At 42.2% G+C, this 25,216-nt stretch overlaps 1 protein-coding gene across 1 annotated transcript in view; it reads right to left on the reverse strand.

Moving 5' to 3' along the window:
• Positions 1-15,706: 15,706 nt before the first annotated feature.
• Positions 15,707-25,216, reverse strand: part of CHN2 (chimerin 2) — a 292,215-nt gene continuing 282,705 nt past the window's right edge. The window contains exons 12-13 of the mRNA XM_063452328.1: positions 18,457-18,562; positions 15,707-16,969 (exon numbers count right to left, since the gene is read on the reverse strand). Of these exons, the coding sequence (XP_063308398.1) occupies positions 16,798-16,969; positions 18,457-18,562 (278 nt within the window). The 3' untranslated portion in view covers positions 15,707-16,797. The remainder of the gene's footprint in view (positions 16,970-18,456; positions 18,563-25,216) is intronic.

Here is a 25,216-nt window from a genome sequence, read left to right on the forward strand (position 1 = left end):
GGCGGGCTATTTAAATGACAGTCTTTTACAAATCCGGTTCCCTTGAAAAGCCGAGTTTCGGCGAAACGCGCGTCGGGTTTAGTGCAGCAGAGAGTGTGGGAGGCAGACAGGGACGACCACATTATGTATTACTATACTCTAATAGCCACCTCTCTGCTCCATTTATTTTAGTTTAGACACTTTAGACGCTCAGTTAGATTAGATTTTCGTCTTTATCTAATGTCAGCCTTTATTTAGTTAGCGACTAGAAATTAAAGGAACTGATTAATTAATTTTTGGTGATACTGGGAAACGGGAGTGGGGTTATAACACTGTTAAATTGGGCTTTACCCTTTATTAACCCTGTCTTTCCCTTCTAACCTATGCCAATACCGAAACAGGCACGACTTTATGCTATTTATTTTCCTTTCCTTGGTCTTTTGTCGCTAAACTTATTTTGATTTAGAAGTAGTGCTTGTGCTAGCTAAAGACAAATTGTGACAGCATTATTTAGTTAGTGATCAGTAACGAAAGGTACCTATTACTTCTGGTGATATTGGGAGACGGGAGTGGGGTTATAAAGCTGGGTAATTGGGCTCTACCCTGTATTAATCCTGTCTTTCCCCACTTACCTGTACTAAATACTGCAACAGGCACGACTTTATGTTATTTATTTTCCTTTCCCTTTGCTTTTGTCGCTAAACTTATTTTGACTTGGATGTAGCGATTGTGCTAGTTATAGACACATTGTGACAGAGTTATTATTCTGTTTTTTTTTAAAACTATCAATTAAAAGTTACATTTTATTGAATGGATTGCTATCTATGTACCAGTAGACTGTGGGCATAAATTCTAGACTCTATATTCCCCACAGCTTTACTTGTACTTTTTCTTTATTATTATTGCATAAATACTAATCTCAGCCATAAGACAAAAATAGAACAGATAAAATTAACACAATAATGCACAAAATATAACCCTCTTCAACCACTATCCACTAATCTCTGCTCTCGAATAATATCCTTCATGGCATCCAATTAATGATGCAAAATTTATGGTTTTAATAGTGATTCGTTAATGAACTTAGTGATTGACCTATAGTTTACATTTTGCAATATTTTTTACTTCTCTGTGGTTTTCATAGTATACGAATTGACTCATAAAAATATAATTTTTCCAAATATGTATTAACAAAAAGATACCGCCTCATTGTAAGTCGATCTCTATGTGTTATAAGCTAATCTTCGACCACATACCCTTCTCCGCATCCAAGCCAGCACTCAATTGGGAGCAAGACCTCCATTGTACAATACTCCGGAAACAATGGGAACGTATACTTCAGATGACCAAGGGTCTAGTTAAGCACTCAGCCCATATTGAACAACATTGTAAAATGCTGTACCGCTGGTACATGGTGCCAATGAGGTTATATAGAATCTTTCCGAACGCCTCTGTGACCTCCTAGAAGGTTCCATGTTAAACACGTGGTTGCAATGCGCAGTTATAGTCCCATACTGGAAAAAAATCCAATCCCTAATACGAGCAATAGTAGACTACAATACCTCCTTCTAGATCTTCCTCCAGACTTGCCCAAGTGCGAGAAGAAAATGGTACTGTCAGTCCAAAAGCTAATAGCAACAGCCTGGAAATCCCCCTTGGCATCAACACTACGAGAATTGCTAAATGCCCTCGACAAGCAACGTATTTATGAGAAGTGCTTTATGTCGCTCTTTCCCCCATCTAAACCTTGCCAAGTGGCCTGGAATATGTGGGACACGTGGAGATTGGATAACCCCTGTGACGAAACCAATCTCGCCACATTGTATTGGAGGAGCCTGGTTGCCCGCCTGCTGCCTTTGGATTATGGACCGGCAGCTAAAGGGTTCATTTTACTGTGCAGAAGGATTTATTTCTCCCTTTCTGCACAGCAGTTCGGTAGATTTCATCTACCGAACAAACAGCCGTTCACCAACCTCCCCAGAGCCGTGGGAAGCCGGCCGGCGTTGTTAATTGGCCATCCAGAAGCTAGAGTGTGCTGCCAATTTACCTCCCTGAAGCTGCGGTTAACCGCAGCTTAATTGCTTGTTAACTGTGTGCCTGCTGTTACACTTAGCGGCCGCTAGGTGGCGGTGTTCTGGAGCTCCCCGGGCAGCCAGCGCTTTTCTGCCCGGCTTTCATGCACCAAAATCGGACACTTTTCCGTGCAGGCACCGCTGAACCTCCAGCCCCTGGTTCTCATTTGTATGAATTTGGTGAATGCAGGGAAATTCGGTATTTTATGTTTTATGTGAACTGTAGTAACCCAGATAGCCTGCCATGGAGCCTGTTCGTATAATTAAAGACTTTGGCTCCATGGCAATTAAAATGTATTTGTGTGATCTGGGTGCCATTCACCTAATAATGTGCACCCAGACCTGAGCTATCTGGGGATATGTTACATGTCTGTGTTTTATGTATAAAATGTGTCTGTATGTATTTTAAAGTTATATACTGTTTCTGTGTCACCATGTGCATAATGGAGTCTGGCCTTTGTCCTAGGAGATAATTTAATTACTTCACTAATTATCTCCAGGACAGAGAGGAGGAAACCATGATGCATGGTGGGAAGGTATTATGGCTGTATGTACTAATCTGATACATGTCTGTCTGCTGTTTCAGTCTTCCATCTGGTCCCCTAGGGGAGTGTCCACCAGGTGGGAGGCCTGCATAAATACAGGGGCAGGTAGCCCTGAATAAACAGACCACTGCTTGACCTTCAACACGGAGCCTTGTCTCTTTCTTGGGGGGATTCACTGTATGCTGATAGGGACTGACTGCCAGGAGTGTAAGCCGCTTGGGAGCTTTTCCTGTTCGTCTGCTAGCAGCAATTCGTGAGGTTCCAGTTCGGGAGTTTGGAGTGCTACCTTATTCCCTTGTATGCAGTTCGGGAGTTTGGTGCATTCACCTATATCCAATTCGTGAGTTTTGGTGCTTTTACAGTAGCTGTGCCTTTTTGTGAAAAGGGGATTATCGCCTAAACGGATTTTTACCCTTTTCTGCTGAAACGGTCCGTAACAACCCCTGACTATGTAACCTTGTAAATCTGCTCTATAAACTAAGTCATGCGAAAACATTGTTGGTATACCTGTACTAAACCCATACACAGCATACCTCAACTAAACTCCTGGCTAAGTGGATAATAACAAAAAGTGCAATCACCACCATATGTTCTTCCACCTCAAGTACATAGTCTTTCCCATGGAGGAATACCCATCAGAGACATAGTTATAATTTAATAACTTGTGTAACACAATCTACAAGCATAAACTATCCACACACAACGAAGGTACCCATACATATCCTCTCACCAGTAGCGAGATTTCCAAACCAAATCACATGCTGAATGTCTATGGCTTACCTCTTGAGATACTCCACCAGGTCCACAACCCTAGAGATGTAGACACATTGTACCCCTGTAAATATCTCATTGATCTGTATTGTTCTGTGCTGCTCAAATGATGTACCTATGCCTATCAGATGCGATCAAATGTGTGCCGTACCGAAATACATTGTTGTTCCCTCCCTCCTGCCCCCCATTTTTTCCTTCTGTACCCTTCTCTCCATACATTTCAAAAAACCAATAAACTTTTTCAAGTTTAAAAAAAATAAAAATAAATATATATATATATACAATTTTTCCAGTTCTTCCACTGTTTCCTTGTGCTGACTAAAATTCTGATCACATATTAGCTTTAACAAAAAAAAAATAGTAACATACTCAACATGTCTAACTCATTTGTTATGTTAAATTATTTATTTATTTGTGAACAGGCCATATTGATACAAGTGCATTATCACTATGCTGAAAATAGCTAAGCAATGCATATTACAGTTAATTACTGTGCAATGTATTTGACAATAAGTACATGTGGAGTCATAACCATTGTGTCCAACATCCTGATCTAGTGAATGGTTGACTCAGCACTTTATTCAAATAATTATGGTTCTCTGCCAAATGTAATATAATAAATCGCTGTACCAGTCAGTGCCATCTCTGTTTCTATGGCACAGTGCCACCATAATATTTAAGTCTATATAATCATAATGGGTGCGGTAGTCTGGAGACAATTTCTTGTTGTCGCTGGAATGCAACAAAATTATACAACTATTTAAGACAATCAGTGATACAACGGATAAAATGTAACTGTGATGCTACGAGCGTAAATCGGCTCTATCACCTTGAACTTATCTTTCTCCTATTGGTTCCTCTTGTATTTCCCTTTCAGAATCTGTTCTTTTTCCATTTCTGATTCATTTATCACCTCCCTTGTGTATCTCTTACAACCCCCCTTTGTGTGTCTTACGCCCCCAACCCCTTTGTGTGTCTCCTTTCCCAGCCCCTTTGTGTTTTACCAGCTCCTTTGTGTGTTTCTGTATTACCACAAGCCTGTCTATCATCCCCAATCCCTTTGTGTCTCTTTTTCCTCTTCTCCAGCCCCTCTGTGTCTCTTTCACCCCCAGCCCCTTTGTATTTCCTGCCCCAGGCCCTTCTGTGTGTGTGTGTGTGTCCCCACCTCTCTTTGTAGCATAGCCGAGTGGAGCAGACCGAGGTACAGGAGATTCAGTTTCCTGTACTCGGCCAGACTGACAGAAAGTGCTCTCTCAGTGAGCACTTCCTTTCAGTCCGGCCGGGTACAGGAAACTGAAGTTCCTGGATGGCGGTGTACACTGCTTCGCTCGACCATGCTACACAGAGTGACTGGCAGAGGGGAGCGCTGTGCGCCCACCTCCTGCCTGTCACTCTGATCTAGCGCCCCCCAGGCCAGAGCGCCATAAGTTGGCCGCTTGTGCCGCCTTATGGACGCGCCTGCCCTGCCTGCAGGGCTACTAACAGGAATTGTGTTCCTGCTGGGGAAAAAGTGCATGAACGCTGTTCCCACGCATTCCTGCAGGACTCGAGCCCTGATTTTACTGGGATGTTGGGTTATTATACCGATCATACTGACAGGTTGCATACCACTACCTTTTGTACATACTGGACATGCCTCACCGTGGGGTGTTTGACCTCCATGACCATGCTCTCGCCTCTGGTGGGGTACCTCTAAGCTCTAAACCACCTGTCTGTTCTGTTTAAGCTAATGCATTTAATATTTGTTAAATGATGGTCACAAATAACCACCCATGCAACTTGTACATATGTATGCAACGATATTATACACCAATTTGTTTATCTTTTCTACAAGTCATATACCTGTCACAGACTGCAAAGTTACTCTTTGATTACTTATATCTGGTCATTATCATAATTGTACAATGCGCTGTTATAAAACCACAAAAATCTACTAAATAAAAAAAATTATATTAAAAAAAGAATGGGTATTTTGTTTTGTTTTTGGATTAACAAACTAATGAAGGTACATGATAAGGGTCCTTGACAACAAAGGTGATCAACCACTGTTTTAATGGGGGCGGGGCCTGACCAGCATGGAGGATAGACGTGCCACTGCAGAGCTCCTCAGAAACTAGAGCTAAAAACGACCACTCACCCCTCCAAACTTCGTTTATGGCAACCCCAAAAGTCTCCTCTGAACCAAGAAGGGGAATAGAATCGAACCAGCAACCTGAGAGCACTCTGAAGCCGGCTGGCAGACCGGCTTGCGCCATGAGGCTTGGCGACCGTAGAGCGGGAGAGGCGGCCGATCCCCCGGTCCGGTGCCACGAGAAGCTGACACAACGCAAGCGGGAACCCCGCTACCCCCCCCCCTGGACCGTCGGGGGTGATCGCGGTCCACACCCGAGCAACAACTTGAAACCAACGCTTATGCAGAGGGAGAAAGCACTGGGTCGTAAGCAGCATCAAGCTACACCCAACATGGCGGACGCCACGTGTTCCCCCGGGCCTACTGGCCCACAACTTGGGACCCGGCGATCTATTGAAGCTATCTTTGAAAACTTCTGGCGCAAGCTGGAGGCCAAACTAACTTTGAATGCCTCACTACTGAAAGGGAAGAGCCACGCAAGCTACACTCATGGCGCTGCCAAGAGGGCCGTCGAACCTCGACTACACCAGAGAGCTAAGTCTGACTCTCCGGTCAAAGGGGCATGCAACGCTGCTAACCTGCCAACCCGAAAACCTTCTGGGCTGGGAGCCCATCAGGGATTAACCCCAAGCCGTCCATACCCCCGTGGGAACACCCGAGACGGGGAGAACCCGCGGGCCCCCGAGCCGACCGCCGTGTCTGGGAGGCTCCATGGACACAAGGCGAGGGCTCTCGCTAAGGCCCGGAGCCAGAGGACCGGGACGTCAAGCCGCAGTGGAACCGCCAGAGAGGAAAGGCGAGCCCTTAATAGCACGACGGGTCCCCCTTTTGCCAGAGGAAATCTGCACCCGCAGCCACGTACAAACGGAGAAGCATTCTGGTACCACTTCTATTACAAAGTACGAGGTACTCATGACAGACCGGGGCGACTCGGAGGTTTACCAACAAGGCCACAACTACAGCCAGAAAGGAGGAGAGGGATTCCACCCAAAAGCGATCGAGGAACCAACCTGCCTGCCTGCACCTAGCAGCTTTGCCATACAGGACTACCACTCATACCTGGACTGTATCCAGCACCCAAAAGGTATTGGCTGATCTGCTATGGACACACTGCAGGCAAAACAGCCAACACACTCCTTTGGGGTTGATCGCCTGCCCCCTGGACTGACTCTGAAACACAGCAAGCTGCATCTTAACACCGGTTACCTGCAACACATCTGCACCCGATTATCCGCAACAGTATGATAATAATACCGTTATGCTTAACGTTCAGCCTAGCACACACCTATTGTATAAAAGGGAGACTTGCCTTTGCACTACAGGGTTACTCACTGAAGCACTTGATAGCCTCACTTGTCTTAGACTAGCACCTAGCATATGGCAACGCAGCCATTACGCACATAGCCCACTCAGCCTGTTACTACTACACTTCAGTGCAGAAAGTACACTAACCATGTATGTTCCCCCCCCCTGTATAAAAGTTAGACCTAGCCTGAATCAATCGGTTCCTATGTTACTATATGGCACTCACAACTAGCCAATCTATTTACTGCTTGCCTAAGTTTTTTTTTTTTTTTTTTTTTCTTGTTAATAACTAATCTCACTAGCCTGGTGCAGAGCAGCGATGTATAAGCTACTGTTCTATCATACCTCTAACGCATTAGCCTTGAATTTTTGACATGTGATTGTCTTAACCTATGTGATGTTTTCGCCTATGGTTCTTCGCACTTCTAACCTTACTGCTAGGACCTCACCTATTGCTTACTAACTATGTGCCTAAGCTTTGTATAGACCACCGCTACCCTCTTACAGTCTAACAGAATAGGCATTGATATTAGCTACAACAAGCGTGTGTTAACATAATTTAAAAAAAAATGAAGCATTCTCATTCAGGAAATGTATTATCCTAAGCTACCGATGTACTTACCTCCTAATGTAACCCATTTTTACATTTCCCTCTCTTTGTTTCTGTACCCCGACTAATATGCTTCAATAAAAGAAAGATTTACAAAAAAAAAAAAAAAAAAAAAAAAAACCACTGTTTTAATTCTTCAAATTATACATTTTTGTTTAAAACTTGCTGCTAAGATGCTGTAGCGCATTTATATCTCAAGTTGAATGCTTCCCATCAAATACAACCTTCTTGTTTTGTTTCTGGCAAGTGAAACAGTGACCCTTGTTTTCTTTATGAGCAGTTATACATAATTTATTATGAGTAGAAAATCCAAGGGTTCTTGTTTCTTCAAACAATGAGAATATATTTCTATACTTTATCCAGAAAGAAGATATCATATTCACAAATAGATCACATGGTTTATTAACCAGCACCTTCTATGACATATAGATATTTTGGTTAAAAAAAGCATTTTACACAAATGTATTTATCCAGTGATAAATTATTTTGTGTAAAATGCTTATTGTGTATTTTCCTAGCAGACACTTGTGTCCACATTCTGTTCTTCCTTTGTTTTTACGCATATTAACTTATTAACAATATTCTGAACCCATTTACCACCAATCATGTGTATATGCATGTTACCAAAACTTTATTTCAAATTGCTCTGCTATGTATTCACTAAAGAGTGAAGCTTAAAAAATACAAATATAAAAAATTTAGATCAAATTTAGCTAAAAAAAAAAAAAAGCCAAGTCTTGACTAAAGCAGAGTGAGGGAATTGTTCCAACTCTGGTACTGGGATAAATTACAACCCACCTACGGTAACGCTGATAATGTAAGAAATGATTATCAATTAAGTATAGACTGTAAGCTCGTTTTAGCAGGGTCGTCTTCAACCTATCGTTCCTGTAAGTTTTCTTGTAATTGTCCTATTTATAGTTAAATCCCCCTCTCATAATATTGTAAAGAGCTACGGAATCTGTTGGCGCTATATAAATGGCGATAATAATTATAATAAAGTATGTTGCTGCCTAGTAATACCTCTAGGTGCAGTCACTCAGACGGCCACCAGAGGTGCTTCCTAATCCAATGCAGCACCTACGTTCAGCATCTCCACGCGCTGCATGGAGGCGCTGAACTTTCCCCATGAAGATGCATTGAGCAATGAGACTGCAGAGGCATGATCTATTCTGTACAGCAAAACTGTTTCATTAAGATAAAGTCGTTCTAGTGCCTATAGTGTCCTTTTTACCTTTTACGTTAACCCTTCTCTAACCTTACACTCCTCTTTACCCTAACCGCTTCTAACATCGGCCTCAATTTAGTATTTTTGAATAATACGGTTTGTCGACAAATCGTTTGAAAAGTTTTTGTAACAGCTGTGATAGTTTGAAAAGCTTAGACAAAAATATTAAATATACAAATTTATGCCTTAATCCGCAGTTGTAATACAATCGACTAATATCTCTTTACCTGCCTTATTTCTAGTTCTTTTTTCTTTTAGAGGGGAGGGGGGAAGGCAGGGAGTGCCTTAGAATTATATAACCGGAAATGTGAATCTGTCCCTGATACTGCAATACAAATACTTTCATCTATACATAGCCCATGTCAAAATGCTGGCCTAAAACAGGACAGATGTGTTCATTATCCATCTTACCTCTCACTATGAAGGTGTAAAGAGTTTAAAGTTAGCGTTAAGCATTGTGAACACCACTTAGCGCTTTTACTGTGAAAGGTTTATTCTCTAAACTAATTAAAGTAGCTGATCTGTGACTATAGATAAATTAGGGATTTTTTTTCCAAATCAGCTTTTGCTGCCACATTTTAAAATTACAATTTTTAAATTCACTACAATTCACCATTTACTGGATAAACCTTCCTGTAATATATTCAATCAAATAGTTTTGTTGATGTTTTTGCAAGCTCAGTCTATATTTATATTTTAATGCTGGCAATGAAAAGGACCTTGTCATTCACATATTTTATAAATGAGTATTTTAAATAAGGTTAACATAATAAAATTATGTCGCCTATCCAGTTTTTCATCACTTTTTCATCACAATTTCTTTATTAGTGAGATTGTTTTCTAAATTATAAATTTGACTTACAGGCTTAGCAGCAAAGGGACAGGCATGTCAAATGTTTTTACAAAATGTTAATAAAAACTTAATAACCGATATAAGAATGCAACGACCTGTCTAACATGTTTAGCAGCCTAAATGTGTCGGCAGCCATTTGCTATCTGTGAGTATTTCTTGTACTTGATGTTGATGCTAAGCAAGAGCACCAAGCTCTTCGATAAATATTTTAGTGTGGTTAAAATAAGACGCCGGGCCTGTTCAGTTACAATAGCATGCCTAGTGACGGCGTCACCAGCCCACACCCCCTCCCAGGTAACTCTGGAATGTAAAGAGGGCGGCCTGCTACCGTAAGGAAGTTACAGGGTGTGTCTGTACAGAAGCAACTGGTAAAGAAAAAATAAACATGCCCCAAAAGGGTGCAGCCTCCAGTAATCTCAAATAATAATAATAATAAAACGTTATAGGTTAAACACATGTGATACATTGCTGATGGGTGCATGAAATCACATTTTTTTAACAGAAGAGATGGAAACAGGAGATGCAATATTGTCATTTTAAAATAAAATTATATTCTTTCAGAAAAAAACAAAACACCAATTCCATTATCTTGGTAAGCTAACAGATAGGCAGTCGTTGGAAATTTTTTAAACAGAACTAGGTGATGATGCCTTTAATCACTAAAACATGCTGTAGTGGTTATGGTGCTTAGAGTCCTTTAAATATTTAGCTGTGCCCTGGTTGTTATTTAATTGAACGTTTGTTTGGACCTTGCAGATATAAGCCAATGTGTACTCTGGCCCAGTGACAGGGAACTCTATGCACCATAACTTTTGATGCTGTTTTTGAAAATAAACCTTCAACGGGTGATCTAAGCAACATAATCACTAAGTGCAGTGGAAATGCAGCAAAGAGTATATGGTCACCCTCCCTGTTCATGTACTGTTTTATTAAAATGTTTAAGAGCAGTTTGTAGAAAAAAACAGGACTTTCCTCAGCACCCACAGAGTGCCCTGTCTGAATTTACACTTCTGCATGATCAATATCAATGAGCGTATCGTTAGACACGCTGTCTCCATGCAAACTTCATCCCATGAAAAAGCATGGTTCTGTGCACTTGGCCAACCCTGAGTGAGTCTGGCCAGCTGCTATTCAGCATGGTAGCGTGCCTCATTTTCGCTCCCCTCCCAGAATATATATACCCCAATTTTGGGACCTATACCTCTATAATTAGGTAACAATAATAATAAATATTTAATGGAACTTGTCTATCTGCAGAAAAAGGAGATGGCACGGAGCACCACTGTAGTTCTTGTAGCTTTCAGTGGGACATCGTGATCCAGCCAAACATTTGAAATAAAACAAACCATATAAATATCCTCATATTTATTGTTTCAATTTCATGACTTGACATGTTCATAAATTACAAGTATTTCAACTCATTTCACAAAATAAATTTGCTTTAAAAGCACACTGGAAAAAAAAAAAGCAACAAACAATATAACAACAGCCGTAGAATAGTTCATGACAAAAGCAAATTCAAGCCAACTAAACTTTAAAAAATATGAAAAGGAATCTAGAGTAAACCCTCCGAGACTGCACTGTTACCCCAGTTCCCAGGCCTTGCTCTCTGCCGATGTGAGTGTTGGAGACTAGTACCTCTAGCATTTAAAGAGAAAGCGTTTCTCCGCAGTATATGTATATATAGCTCAGTAGCTACTGATGTTCTCAAGTGGTTGAAATAAATATAAAGAGCCAAATACGGTTATTTCTGCAAACCGTGATTTGGCCAAGCAAAATAGCAATGAGATCTAGGGACGCGTCATAACCCGACCTGACCTCTTTAGCATTTAGGTTAAAAATGGGAAATCAATGACTTGTTGCTTTTATTTTTACTGTTAACTCATGACAATTCACTGCTTATTGAAAATGTTCCTTAGTTTTCCCCATCTAACCAAATGAAGAATGTAAAAGTGATAATTATATCTACGCTACTCCCCCCTGGATCCGTCAATGCGCTACTGACAATTAATGTAAATTTGCTGCAGATTTTTTTCTAAGACAGTCACTGGACTTTAAAAGTTTGAGGAGTGTTAGTTCACAGCGGTGTTCAATACATCTGAATGCTAGCTTTAATCTTTCTGATGAAGCACTCGTATTCGTATTTTCTAATGTCTACATGTTTTAGAACTTAGCTTTGTCTGCTAAATCCAGATTTGAAATTTATTTAACATGACGGTGACTATAGAATTCCACCAGATAGGCATACCACTGCTGTAGGGAAATCTGTGTGATGGCTGGCTACATGCCTACAGATTTCACTAGTCAGTAAATGCTACATACCGATCGACGCTAGCAAACCGATAAAGGACAAAAGGCCATTCTGAGAAAACAGAAGCTGTGTGTGTAAACTACTTAAGCTGTATTGTTTTACATATCTTTGTTAATGTTTTATGTTACCCTATAATATTCATAATAAAAAAGAAGAGGTGAGCATCTGTTTTCTCTGTGAAGTGCAGTCACGAAAGGGGAAATCGTAGAACGTTTGGATAACACCTGATAGATACAGTTAGCAATTGATTTAAATATCACGAATGGCAAATATGTGTACAGAACAACCGAATATTTCATACAATGCACTTGGCATTAGAAACAAGGACAAAGTAGCAATCAGAAGATTGGCTTCACAATGTGCTACGCCGGTATTTTGATCACTGCAATGGAAGCAGTTATTGTAATCGGATACATTTACTAAGACTGGCATATACATTTTGGGAAGCCAACCTCAGAACATCATCAATACGTCATACAAATGTACTGATAAATATATTACAAAAATGCACTGCATGTGGAAAACATACTACGTTAAAATTGTACGAAAACAAAAACATAATTTTTATTACAGGCCAGATATACCCTATCTAGCATATACCCCTCTCCCCCCCCTTGCCGTTTCCAGCACGGTCCTTCAAAATATACATTTATGTTATGGAGGTGGATAACAGGAAATCCATTACACATTTAAGTATGAAGCCAAAATATACTTTAAGTGAATCCCATTTGTATCTATGAGAGATCATCTAAATATTGCCAATCTAAATATGGCTGGTAAAACAAATAGGGCCCATGTGTACCATCAAACGTTCAGTAGTAAGCAGTACCCTCAACAGAAAGTACTGTGACAATGTCAAGAACTTTGAAAGCACCAATTTATCCCGAAGACAGACCTGCTGCCTGTTGATTCACGTAAAAAATGTCAACTTCAAAAATATTGACATGAAACTTTGCCGTCATTATAAAGTTGCTGAAATAAAGAATAGGACGTTATTATTAAGCCGTTTACAGTGATGAGCCACCAACACAGCACCAGCAATACTGAAGTACTTCATGCTGTTATTGCACACGGTAGGTTTAGGGGTGTCATGGTGGAGATGCAAGATGTGCAAGATGCTCGAGGCTGTACGTGAGATCCCTTCCAGCCAGGTAAATAGTTTTACAGTCCCTTGGAACTTAATGCCTACTCTCAACTACCCCTAACCATACCCTTACGGTGTGAATTTTGCTTCATTCCGATGACGTGGATATTTAATAGTAATGCTTGATGGCAGCATTTTAACTATATACACTGTCAGTTTATTTGTAAGCATTGGGTTGAAAAAATAAAATGCCTCATTATCTCATATGCGCAAGGTGGGAAAGGATGCTAATTTCTTATTTGTGGTACACAAGCTTACAATATAGAAAGAAACCAATTTAGTTAAACGATATTTACCAAAATATCAAGACAAATTAATAAAAAGGGTTTAAATAATGAGATAGTTGAATAACCGGTCCATTTCTTATTTATACCTTCCAGCTTTATTGCAATTACAAGAATACTGTAAAGATCTATGCCTTATCCGTTGGATAATGGAGAAACCAAAAGGGACCCACGGATTTAAAAGCAGTATGCCATACAACTGTATACATGGATGTTTGTAGGCGTGGGATAAAAGCATAAGCTGGGTGTGGGCTTTTATTGTTTTAAAAGGTGATGCTCGAGTAACTCAATGGAAAGTTGACAAAAAAAATTGAAAATAGACTAGGGAACTCTGTCTGATCCGTGACACAACAATGATGCGTTGTGTAAACTAAGTACAAGGTCCACCTACAGAATACGCACTATTTAAAAATATTGTAAAGGCTAGGAAAAATAGACTGTCACCTGGTAGCAATGCAGTAACTGCAAAAATGACATCGTGAATAGAGGTGTAAAACAATTTGGTGTGAATACAAATACTGACTTTTGAAAGGGGAGTCGAAAAGACAAATTATAGTGTATCCGAGTTGGTTTCTATTAACTAGTAAATAAAATAAATGGCTTGGAGATAATATTCTATGGATTACTTTACAAAAAATTAGAGGTAAGTAAAAAAAGTATTTTCATTTTGAAGATCGTTCAGATAAATAACACTGTAACACTGGAAAAAATTTAATATTTTGCCTATGTGGTTGTTAGAAGTAATGGTAATTCTGACATCAGCATAAGCCAAAATGTTATGTAAAACGCATAGAAGGAAGCAGTGGGTGCGGCTCCGATTATTCTCCTAACTTTACACCTCGTTTTGCAGCTTTGAAGTGCTGCGCACAAGACACGCATTTGCCCTGGAGATTGTACACCGTGTGTGCTATTTTGTAGCTGCAGTTAAAAACAATTGTGCTCTAATTCTTATAACTATGACAAGAAGCTGATTTTTATTTTTTTTAAAAAGTTATTTCAGCTATTTCTTGGGAAAAAAAGTAAAGTCTTTCTATTTTGCAAATTCCGTTAGAATCAATGTTGGGGGGAGGGGGCGGGGCGGGGCCAGACCGCCATGCTAAACGGACGCACAATGGAGTAGCTCCCGAGACACTCAACAGTTTTGGCGATTAAAAGCTACTTTCCCACTCACCCGACGACTGGCAGCTTTGGTCCAGTGCATGAAGCCACACTGGTCCCGAGGTGAGGCTTGCTGAAAGGTTTTAGTCCCCGGAGGGGCGATCCCTGCTATCCACATGGGGACTGATCGGGTAGCTACAGAGGGGCAGACGGCTGCTGCTCAGCTACCTGGCCCGCCAGCGGCAAGGCAGAAGCACAAGGCTAGGCGGATCTGGCCCCATATCCACCCCCCTCTGGACTAGCGGGGGTGATCCCAGTCCCCACCCCGAGGCCCATCGGAGTGCCGCAACACCGGCACTCAAAACACCAGCAAAGCGGACACAGTGCACAGAGGCCGCATCCAAAATGGCGGAGTCTGTATGCCAAGCCACCCACGATCGAGGGCTGAATGGAGCATCCACCTCTCCTGACTTTACATGGGCGCACTACAGTTGCGGGCTGAAAGTAAACAGGCACACTCAAGCCATAACCCCACAAGCCAAGCAACGCTGGAGCTAAATCGAGCAAACCCAAAGCCGCAAACCACGGAGTGGGATACTGCCACAGCGCTCTGGCCTTACTTGCCATACCACCCAGATAACCACAAGGGGGCAGAAACACAAGGATCTGCAACAAACAGCTGACATACTGCATCCAACAAAAGGCACGGCTACTAGGACTGGACTCCCGCCTAAGACAGGCACCCGACTAGACCACAGGTCAGCCATAAAAGGACTACCACCATACTTCATTGACACTTGGGGACTAGAATCAACATAACAGCCTCCAGACTCCTTGCCAAATTTAAAACTCCCTCACGTCCAAAGAAGGGTCTCTGAAAATGCAACCGCTGAACATCACCTCACCGACATGGAGTCCACTTGGGGTGGAAAAGCTACAGGGCAATCCTAAAATGCTAATGTTTCCTCTGTTTTATTACCTTTGCCTCCCAGCTACTAACTATCTAGATTAAGTTTAGCACAACATGCAATCACATACACTATGCCTAGTCAGACAAGAAGTATGTTTCGCCACATTGCTAAACAGTTTAACGTGTACTTAATCAAACAGCTTTGGTCATATAATGTTAACATCTGCCATGTTGCACCATTTTGTCATTCCTCGATTAATCTTACCTAACATGACCATATGCCATACCAGCATGATCATTCTGATGTTATTCTAATGTTAAACTATAACCTTTATAAAAACAAAAAAGTGCTGTTTATCTGACATGTCATGTATGCTGCTGGATAATCTTTTCTGAAGCCAATTGCAATGTCTCTGTAAACCTGTAAGTTTTGCAAAGCACTACAAAAATAAAGAATTAAAAAAAAAAAAAAAGAATCAATGTTGAGACATTTTCCCAATGATAAATTAAAGAAATTTGAAAATGAATTCAAGGGATTTTTCACTAGACAAGGATTTGGGGAGGATTGACAAGGGGACTGCAGATTTTAGGACATTTTTAGCAAACTTGGTTGCACGCCAGGTGGTATGTAGGTCTTCTCAGGGAATGATATATGTGAATTCTGCTTCTTGATTACCGGTACTCAAAAACTGAAATCTGAATCCACTGCAGGAACATCAATACAATTCTAAGCTCATGTGTCATGATTAATGTGAATATATATAAAAAAAATACTAAAAGAATGACTCAGAGAGAGTTAAAGTACACCCAAAATAGATTGCCTACGCGTTTTACATATATGGGAGCATACACATAGGTATATCTCACTGTTGTTCCTGTTGGGCTTTTAAGATTGCAGATTTTAGGTAAAAATAGCTTGATTGGAAAATGTATTCAACTCCAACTATATTTCTATAGTGGCCATCTTGCTTTCATTCCCCACAATTCCTTTGTTTAGTGGAAAAACCCTAAATGATAATTCAACTCAAACTAATATTATATTATTTTTAAAGCGATTAGATTTTTTTTTCTGAAGGAATAAATCTATGAAGTGAATAATTACTTAATATTCTCTTACTTCATACTGCTTGGTGAAACATACCATTTTACACAACTGCAAAATGAAACACAAAAAATATTTCCGTACGTCAGTATGAACAAGTAAAATGTACAAAGATCGCAGTTCAGGTAATCTTAAGAAAAAAAAAAATAGGCTATGCTTAGACAGCATTACTTCATTCAGTCTAAATTTGAAAATTCAATTCAAAAATACATTTTTCTTTTTGGATACAGTAAAGGAGGTTCTACTACATTTTCTGGGTAAATGTTCCCCCTCTATTAAAGGAGACATGTTCATATGTCTATGAGACACATGTCATATTAAATATTTTGGCATGTTCTGTGTCCTGCAACACAACAGAATTCTGAGTTCAGCTAGTGAACTTTACAGTATAAATCTGCACAGCCCTGAACTGGCCGTTCAAAGCGCTGACTGGAAGCGTCGGACCTTCATTTATTCAGAATAATACATCTTCGTGTTGTATTAAGATCTGCACAATTGACTTCTGATATCTCATATCATTAAGAGATGTGAATGCATTTTCTTCAGGAGGCCTCATCAGTGTAGGTCCAAACACTATTCCAAGGTTTTCCGCACACATCAGATTGTCCTTCTCATTCTGCGTAACCCTGTAATTAAAGAAGGGGAAACAGAGTTAACAACATCACGGTGGACCTGCTTAAAGGGATACTCCAGGAACTATAACCACTTTACTTAAGTAGTTACAGAGGCTGGAGTCACCTGCCACTCAACCTCTGATCAGTGTTAAAAGGGTTTTAAATAATTTTGCATCAAAAGAGAGTCCATGGGCACCTGAAGTCCAGCTGCTCTGTGCTGCTTGGGAGTGGGAGTGTACACTCCACCTTAGCCTCCTCTAGTGAGGTCCTGAAATCGGCTTGACACTGCCCACTGACCAGTACTTGCTTTACTGTTTTGTGTTTGTGTTCCACAGACCTAACGGAAGAGTTAGAGCACATCTGCCTGCCCTGCCGGCTTATTGAGAAGTACTGGAAGGTTGTGATGGTGTGCAATTTCGTGGCACCAGCAAAGACATATCTCAATGATATGTAAGCTCATTGAGCAGGGCCCTCAACCACTCTGTTTCTGTGCGTCAAACTTGTCTGGTTACAATTACATGTTTGTTAGTCCATCCATTGTAAAGCGCTGCGGAATTTGTTGGCGTTATGTAAATATAATTATAATAAGACTTTGATTGGTCTGTTCCCCAGCACATGCCTGGAAAATAGGGGAGAGCTTGCAAACATTATTCAGTGGCTGCTAATAATTAGTAAACAAAATCCACACTAAATATATTTGCATCTACTCACCGACACTAAATTCCCTAATAGGGACTTTTCTAGGGTTTGAACTGTAAGTACATAGGAGCAAACTCTACTGTACTGTAAGGACAATCTATAAAACCATAATCACTACAGTTTACTCTGCAATACATACTCATGATGAGCTAATGGTAGGTAGTGAGTGCAAGGCTAAAGCAGGATTTGGCCCTATTTGTTCCACCTACCTAACTATTTGTTGTGTGTTGGTGACGAAGAGGCAGCAAGGCAGCCTAACACACAATGCATGCTCACACCTTAGAGTGTCAAGGAATCACGGTTTATATGAAACTGTCTGAAGACAGCTTGAAAAAAAAAAAAAGATATTGCACTCGTAGACTCCTTGCACCATTAACAGTACAATAATCTTTAGTAGTTATGGTGCTTGGGGTGTCCGTTTTACCATTTAAACGCCGAAGCTGGTGAAGCATATATTTTTGACTTATGACCAGGGTTGTTCAGTTTATTTAATATTGCATCAATGCGACAATAACATATGAAGCATGGCACATGTACCACAAGTCCATCTGAAAGCTGATTTCCATTTAAACTTAGCTCACAGATTTAGTCTCTTAGTAAGTGAAATGGCCTTTTAATAGACTGATCTCTGATGGTGAATTATAGTATTTAGCAAACATTGTTCAGTTGATCAATCCACCATGCTAGTGCATTACAAAGGCAGTGCTGACTGGGTGATCACACATTTACTATTTCACAATATGTTCTGCTGATTCCTGGCAGATCTGTGAATTCTAGGACGGAACAAGAAAACAACTTACTTTTTGAGGTGTATCATCAGAAACCTGAGCGTCTCATAATGTGCTGGAGGCAGGAGCATCAGTGCTTCATGTACGGCTTCTAACCTCTCATCTGGATTGACGATTTCTAGAAATTCATGAAATAAATGTTTTATGCCATTTTATGCCATGCCTTACTTTAAAGACATTTATAGGGTTATTTACTAAAATGAGAACTTAAAGTGACTTTCAAATTTAAGGCCAGAGTAGTTAAACTGACAGCGTAGCTTACTTAGAGAATTTTTCCAGTTTGGCTATTTTGACTTTAAATTTGATATTCCCTTTAAATTCACGTTCAATTCTCACCTTAGTGAATATCCTCGTTAGAGTAACATACTGATCAGTGCGGGCCCCCGTGTCATGTGTGGCTTGGCACATATGGAATAAGAATTGCAAAATGTTCAGCTAACAAACCTCTATCTTTCCATTAGCACAAGGATTTTATCCAACTGTATATTCAGATAATGTTCTCCAGTTTCTGGGCGCACGACATGTAGATAGTGAGTATCTAACTGCAATTTATCTACACTGGTTTTATTGATATAAAGGTTAATTGACTAACTATTGAATTGTAGTGAACATAAATGTTAATCACAAAATTCAGGCTAAAATAGCGGGTGGTGACTAAAATTGAGCTGGGCAACGTTTTCAAATTAGCTTTTGTTGCCTAAGCCTTACAATTTAGCTGTCAAATCATTACAAGTTGGTGTTTAGTGAGTAAACCCCCAAATTGTGACCATGCTTGATGGGAAAATAAGAAAATTGAGGGGTTCTGGAGACCTAAATTGTAAGACTGAGTTAAAGTGGTTTTATATTTCTCTAAGACCAAAAGACAACATTATTTTCTCTTACTGCATAGCCGTTTGTATATTGTTTACTCTGTAATGTGACTATAATTTCCAGAATGTACCTGAATCTTGGTCAAATGTGCATGATACGAGTTAAAGTTACACACATAACGCTGCATACTGTTAAACACACACAACTGTTGCATTTTAACATTGTTCAGAGTTGTTATGTATTTATTTCTCTGCTTGTTAAGGGATAATTATATGACAAGGTCATGCATGGTGCCAGGAAGTACACATCAATCATAATAAATGTAGTTTATGAGGGAACTGCATGTCACACACAGAACAAAAAAATCTGCTTACACCTCAGCAGCTCACAAAACGCTACAATTTCAATGTAGCCACACAGATTACAACTAAGTAATGGGTGCGCCCATATGCATATTGTAATGAGAGCAACTTAGGAAAACCTTTTTCTTTTTCTCTGATGCGTCTATTTGATTTTGCCATTTTTATTGGTCATTTTTCAAAGTCATGAAGTATAATAATAAATAATATAACTTTTCAGTCTACAATTAAAAAAATTCTCAATTGAAGACAAAGAAAATATTGACTATTTTTCAGAATTTCTATAACATAATAAAAAAATTTTTTTAAAAAAAGGTTGGGTAGGTGGGGAAAAAAGCAAAGTGATATTACTAATTTTACTCAATAGTGAAATTGTATTAAATTAGTAAACTAAGCGTTTACACAGAGTCTTTAAATGTTATAATATTCTGTTTCAGTTTCAGATAGGGGATTGTTAAAATCTCGTTCCCATGCTTTAACACATGGGAGGATATGAATGTCAGAGGTAGTATTCAATAAAACATATATGGTAGATATAGGTTTCTTTATAGATAATAGCAAACAGGGTGATGAACCGCGCCCCAAAAACACTAAGAATGAACAGAAATTGGTGATACATAACAGAAGATATGTTTCCATCAGTTTATATTCAGTCTGCTCTGGCGTGGAGAGCGTTGGTGGTATTATCCCCACCTGTGATATGCAGGATACGCCAGGAAATGATGACAGGAATTTGATAAATAAAATAAAATAGAAACAATCAAATGAAGTGTTGGCACATTTACCTACAGGATTTATTAGGCAGTATGTGTTTGGATGTAGGTATTAGGCAGTATGTGTGTATGGATGCATGTATTAGGCAGTATGTGTGTATGGATGTAGGTATTAGGCAGTATTTGTGTATGGATGTAGGTATTAGGCAGTATGTGTGTATGGACGTAGGTATTAGGCAGTATGTGTGTATGGATGTAGGTATTAGGCAGTATGTGTGTATGGACGTAGGTATTAGGCAGTATGTGTGTATGGATGTAGGTATTAGGCAGTATGTGTTTGGATGTAGGTATTAGGCAGTATGTGTGTATGGATGTAGGTATTAGGCAGTATGTGTTTGGATGTAGGTATTAGGCAGTATGTGTGTATGGATGTAGGTATTAGGCAGTATGTGTGTATGGACGTAGGTATTAGGCAGTATGTGTGTATGGACGTAGGTATTAGGCAGTATGTGTGTATGGATGTAGGTATTACGCAGTATGTGATATGGATGTAGGTATTAGGCAGTATGTGTTTGGATGTAGGTATTAGGCAGTATGTGTGTATGGATGTAGGTATTAGGCAGTATGTGTGTATGGATGCATGTATTAGGCAGTATGTGTGTATGGATGTAGGTATTAGGCAGTATGTGTTTGGATGTAGGTATTAGGCAGTATGTGTGTATGGATGTAGGTATTAGGCAGTATGTGTTTGGATGTAGGTATTAGGCAGTATGTGTGTATGGATGCATGTATTAGGCAGTATGTGTGTATGGATGTAGGTATTAGGCAGTATGTGATATGGGTGTAGGTATTAGGCAGTATGTGTGTATGGATGTAGGTATTAGGCAGTATGTGTGTATGGATGTAGGTATTAGGCAGTATGTTTGTATGGATGTAGGTATTAGGCAGTATGTGATATGGATGTAGGTATTAGGCAGTATGTGTGTATGGATGTAGGTATTAGGCAGTATGTGTGTATGGATGCATGTATTAGGCAGTATGTGTGTATGGATGTAGGTATTAGGCAGTATGTGTGTATGGATGCATGTATTAGGCAGTATGTGTGTATGGATGTAGGTATTAGGCCGTATGTGTTTATGGATGCAGGTATTAGGCAGTATGTGTGTATGGATGCATGTATTAGGCAGTATGTGTGTATGGATGTAGGTATTAGGCAGTATGTGTTTATGGATGTAGGTATTAGGCAGTATGTGTGTATGGATGTAGGTATTAGGCAGTATGTGTGTATGGATGTAGGTATTAGGCAGTATGTGTGTATGGATGTAGGTATTAGGCAGTATGTGTGTATGGATGTAGGTATTAGGCAGTATGTGTGTATGGATGTAGGTATTAGGCAGTATGTGTGTATGGATGTAGGTATTAGGCAGTATGTTTGTATGGATGTAGGTATTAGGCAGTATGTGATATGGATGTAGGTATTAGGCAGTATGTGTGTATGGATGTAGGTATTAGGCAGTATGTGATATGGATGTAGGTATTAGGCAGTATGTGTGTATGGATGTAGGTATTAGGCAGTATGTGTGTATGGATGCATGTATTAGGCAGTATGTGTGTATGGATGTAGGTATTAGGCAGTATGTGTGTATGGATGCATGTATTAGGCAGTATGTGTGTATGGATGTAGGTATTAGGCCGTATGTGTTTATGGATGCAGGTATTAGGCAGTATGTGTGTATGGATGCATGTATTAGGCAGTATGTGTGTATGGATGTAGGTATTAGGCAGTATGTGTTTATGGATGTAGGTATTAGGCAGTATGTGTGTATGGATGTAGGTATTAGGCAGTATGTGTGTATGGATGTAGGTATTAGGCAGTATGTGTGTATGGATGTAGGTATTAGGCAGTATGTGTGTATGGATGTAGGTATTAGGCAGTATGTGTGTATGGATGTAGGTATTAGGCAGTATGTGTGTATGGATGTAGGTATTAGGCAGTATGTTTGTATGGATGTAGGTATTAGGCAGTATGTGATATGGATGTAGGTATTAGGCAGTATGTGTGTATGGATGTAGGTATTAGGCAGTATGTGTGTATGGATGCATGTATTAGGCAGTATGTGTGTATGGATGTAGGTATTAGGCAGTATGTGTGTATGGATGCATGTATTAGGCAGTATGTGTGTATGGATGTAGGTATTAGGCCGTATGTGTTTATGGATGCAGGTATTAGGCAGTATGTGTGTATGGATGCATGTATTAGGCAGTATGTGTGTATGGATGCATGTATTAGGCAGTATGTGTGTATGGATGTAGGTATTAGGCAGTATGTGTTTATGGATGTAGGTATTAGGCAGTATGTGTGTATGGATGTAGGTATTAGGCAGTATGTGTGTATGGATGTAGGTATTAGGCAGTATGTGTGTATGGATGTAGGTATTAGGCAGTATGTGTGTATGGATGTAGGTATTAGGCAGTATGTGTGTATGGATGTAGGTATTAGGCAGTATGTGTGTATGGATGTAGGTATTAGGCAGTATGTGTGTATGGATGTAGGTATTAGGCAGTATGTGTGTATGGATGTAGGTATTAGGTAGTATGTGTGTATGGATGTAGGTATTAGGCAGTATGTGTGTATGGATGTAGGTATTAGGCAGTATGTGTGTATGGATGTAGGCAGAGGCGGCTCTAGACTTTATGAGGCCTTAGGCGAAACGCAAACATGAGGCCCCACTAACAAAAAAAGGGTCACATATACACATTGATGCACTGTCTACCTGTGAATGTGCCTGAGAGTGTGTCTGACAGAGAGTATCCTTGTGTGTTTGAATGTATGTCTCTGAACATGTTTGCGTTTTTGTCTGAGACCCTATGTGTATGGGGTAGCTGTGTTGTGTGTATGGGAGGGGGGGAGAGGTGGGTGATGGTGAGAGGGGGGGTGATGGTGAGAGGGAGAGGGGGGTGATGGTGAGAGGGAGAGGGGGGTGATGGTGAGAGGGAGAGGGGGGTGATGGTGAGAGGGAGAGGGGGGTGATGGTGAGAGGGAGAGGGGGGTGATGGTGAGAGGGAGAGGGGGGTGATGGTGAGAGGGAGAGGGGGGTGATGGTGAGAGGGAGAGGGGGGTGATGGTGAGAGGGAGAGGGGGGTTGATGGTGAGAGGGAGAGGGGGGTTGATGGTGAGAGGGGTTGATGGTGAGAGAGAGCGGGGGGTTGATGGTGAGAGGGAGCGGGGGGTTGATGGTGAGAGGGAGCGGGGGGTTGATGGTGAGAGGGAGCGGGGGGTTGATGGTGAGAGGGAGCGGGGGGTTGATGGTGAGAGGGAGCGGGGGGGTAATGGTAATGTGAGAGTGGGGATAATGTGAGAGTGAGAGTGGGGGTAATGTGAGAGTGAGAGGGGGGGTAATGTGAGAGTGAGAGGGGGGGTAATGTGAGAGTGAGAGGGGGGTAATGTGAGGGTGGTGGGAGGGTGATGCTGGTGGTGGTGGGGGGGTGATGCTGAGGGTGGTGGTGGGGGGGTGATGCTGAGGGTGGTGGGGAGGTGATGCTGAGGGTGGTGGGGGGAGGTGATGCTGAGGGTGGTGGGGGTGGTGATGCTGAGGGTGGTGAGGCTGAGGGTGGTGGGGTGATGGTGAGGGGGTGAGGGTGGTGGGGTGATGGTGAGACTGAGGGGGGTGGGGAGTGAGGCTGAGGGGGGTGGGGAGTGAGGCTGAGGGGGGTGGGGAGTGAGGCTGAGGGGGGTGGGGAGTGAGGCTGAGGGGGGTGGGGAGTGAGGCTGAGGGGGGTGAGGCTGAGGGGGGTGAGGGGTGAGGCTGAGTGGGGTGGGGGTGAGGCTGAGTGGGGTGGGGGGTGAGGCTGAGGGGGGTGGGGGGTGAGGCTGAGGGGGGTGGGGGGTGAGGCTGAGGGGGGTGAGGGTGAGGGTGGTGGTGAGGGTGGTGGGGGCTAGGGGTGGTGAGGCTGAGGGTGGTGGGGGCTAGGGGTAGTGAGGCTGAGGGTGGTGGGGGCTAGGGGTAGTGAGGCTGACGGTGGTGGGGGTGATGGTGAGGGGGGTGATGCTGAAGGTGGTGGGGGTGAGGCTGAGGGTGGTGGGGGTGATGGTGGGGGGTGGTGAGGCTGAAGGTGGTAGGGGGTGATGGTGAGGGTGGTGGGGGATGAGGTGATGCTGAGGGTGGTGGGGAGGTGATGCTGAGGGTGGTGGGGGGGTGATGCTGAGGGTGGTGGGTGGTGAGGGGTGATGCTGAGGGTGGAGGGGTGATGGTGAGGGGGTGAGGGTGGAGGGGTGATGGTGAGGGGGGTGAGGGTGGTGGGGTGATAGGGTGATGGTGAGGCTGAGGGGGGTTGGGAGTGAGGCTGAGGGGGTGGGGAGTGAGGCTGAGGGGGGTGGGGAGTGAGGCTGAGGGGGGTGGGGAGTGAGGCTGAGGGGGGTGGGGAGTGAGGCTGAGGGGGGTGGGGAGTGAGGCTGAGGGGGGTGGGGAGTGAGGCTGAGGGGGGTGGGAAGTGAGGCTGAGGGGGGTGGGGAGTGAGGCTGAGGGGGGTGGGGAGTGAGGCTGAGGGTGGAGGGGTGATGGTGAGGGTGGTGGGGGGGTGATGCTGAGGGTGGTGAGGGGTGATGCTGAGGGTGGAGGGGTGATGGTGAGGGGGTGAGGGTGGAGGGGTGATGGTGAGGGGGGTGAGGGTGGTGGGGTGATAGTGAGGGGGGTGAGGGTGGTGGGGTGATGGTGAGGCTGAGGGGGGTTGGGAGTGAGGCTGAGGGGGTGGGGAGTGAGGCTGAGGGGGGTGGGGAGTGAGGCTGAGGGGGGTGGGGAGTGAGGCTGAGGGGGGTGGGGAGTGAGGCTGAGGGGGGTGGGAAGTGAGGCTGAGGGGGGTGGGGAGTGAGGCTGAGGGGGGTGGGGAGTG

Source organism: Pelobates fuscus, chromosome 4, assembly GCF_036172605.1.
Source record: "Pelobates fuscus isolate aPelFus1 chromosome 4, aPelFus1.pri, whole genome shotgun sequence".
Taxonomy (NCBI): Eukaryota; Metazoa; Chordata; class Amphibia; order Anura; family Pelobatidae; genus Pelobates; species Pelobates fuscus.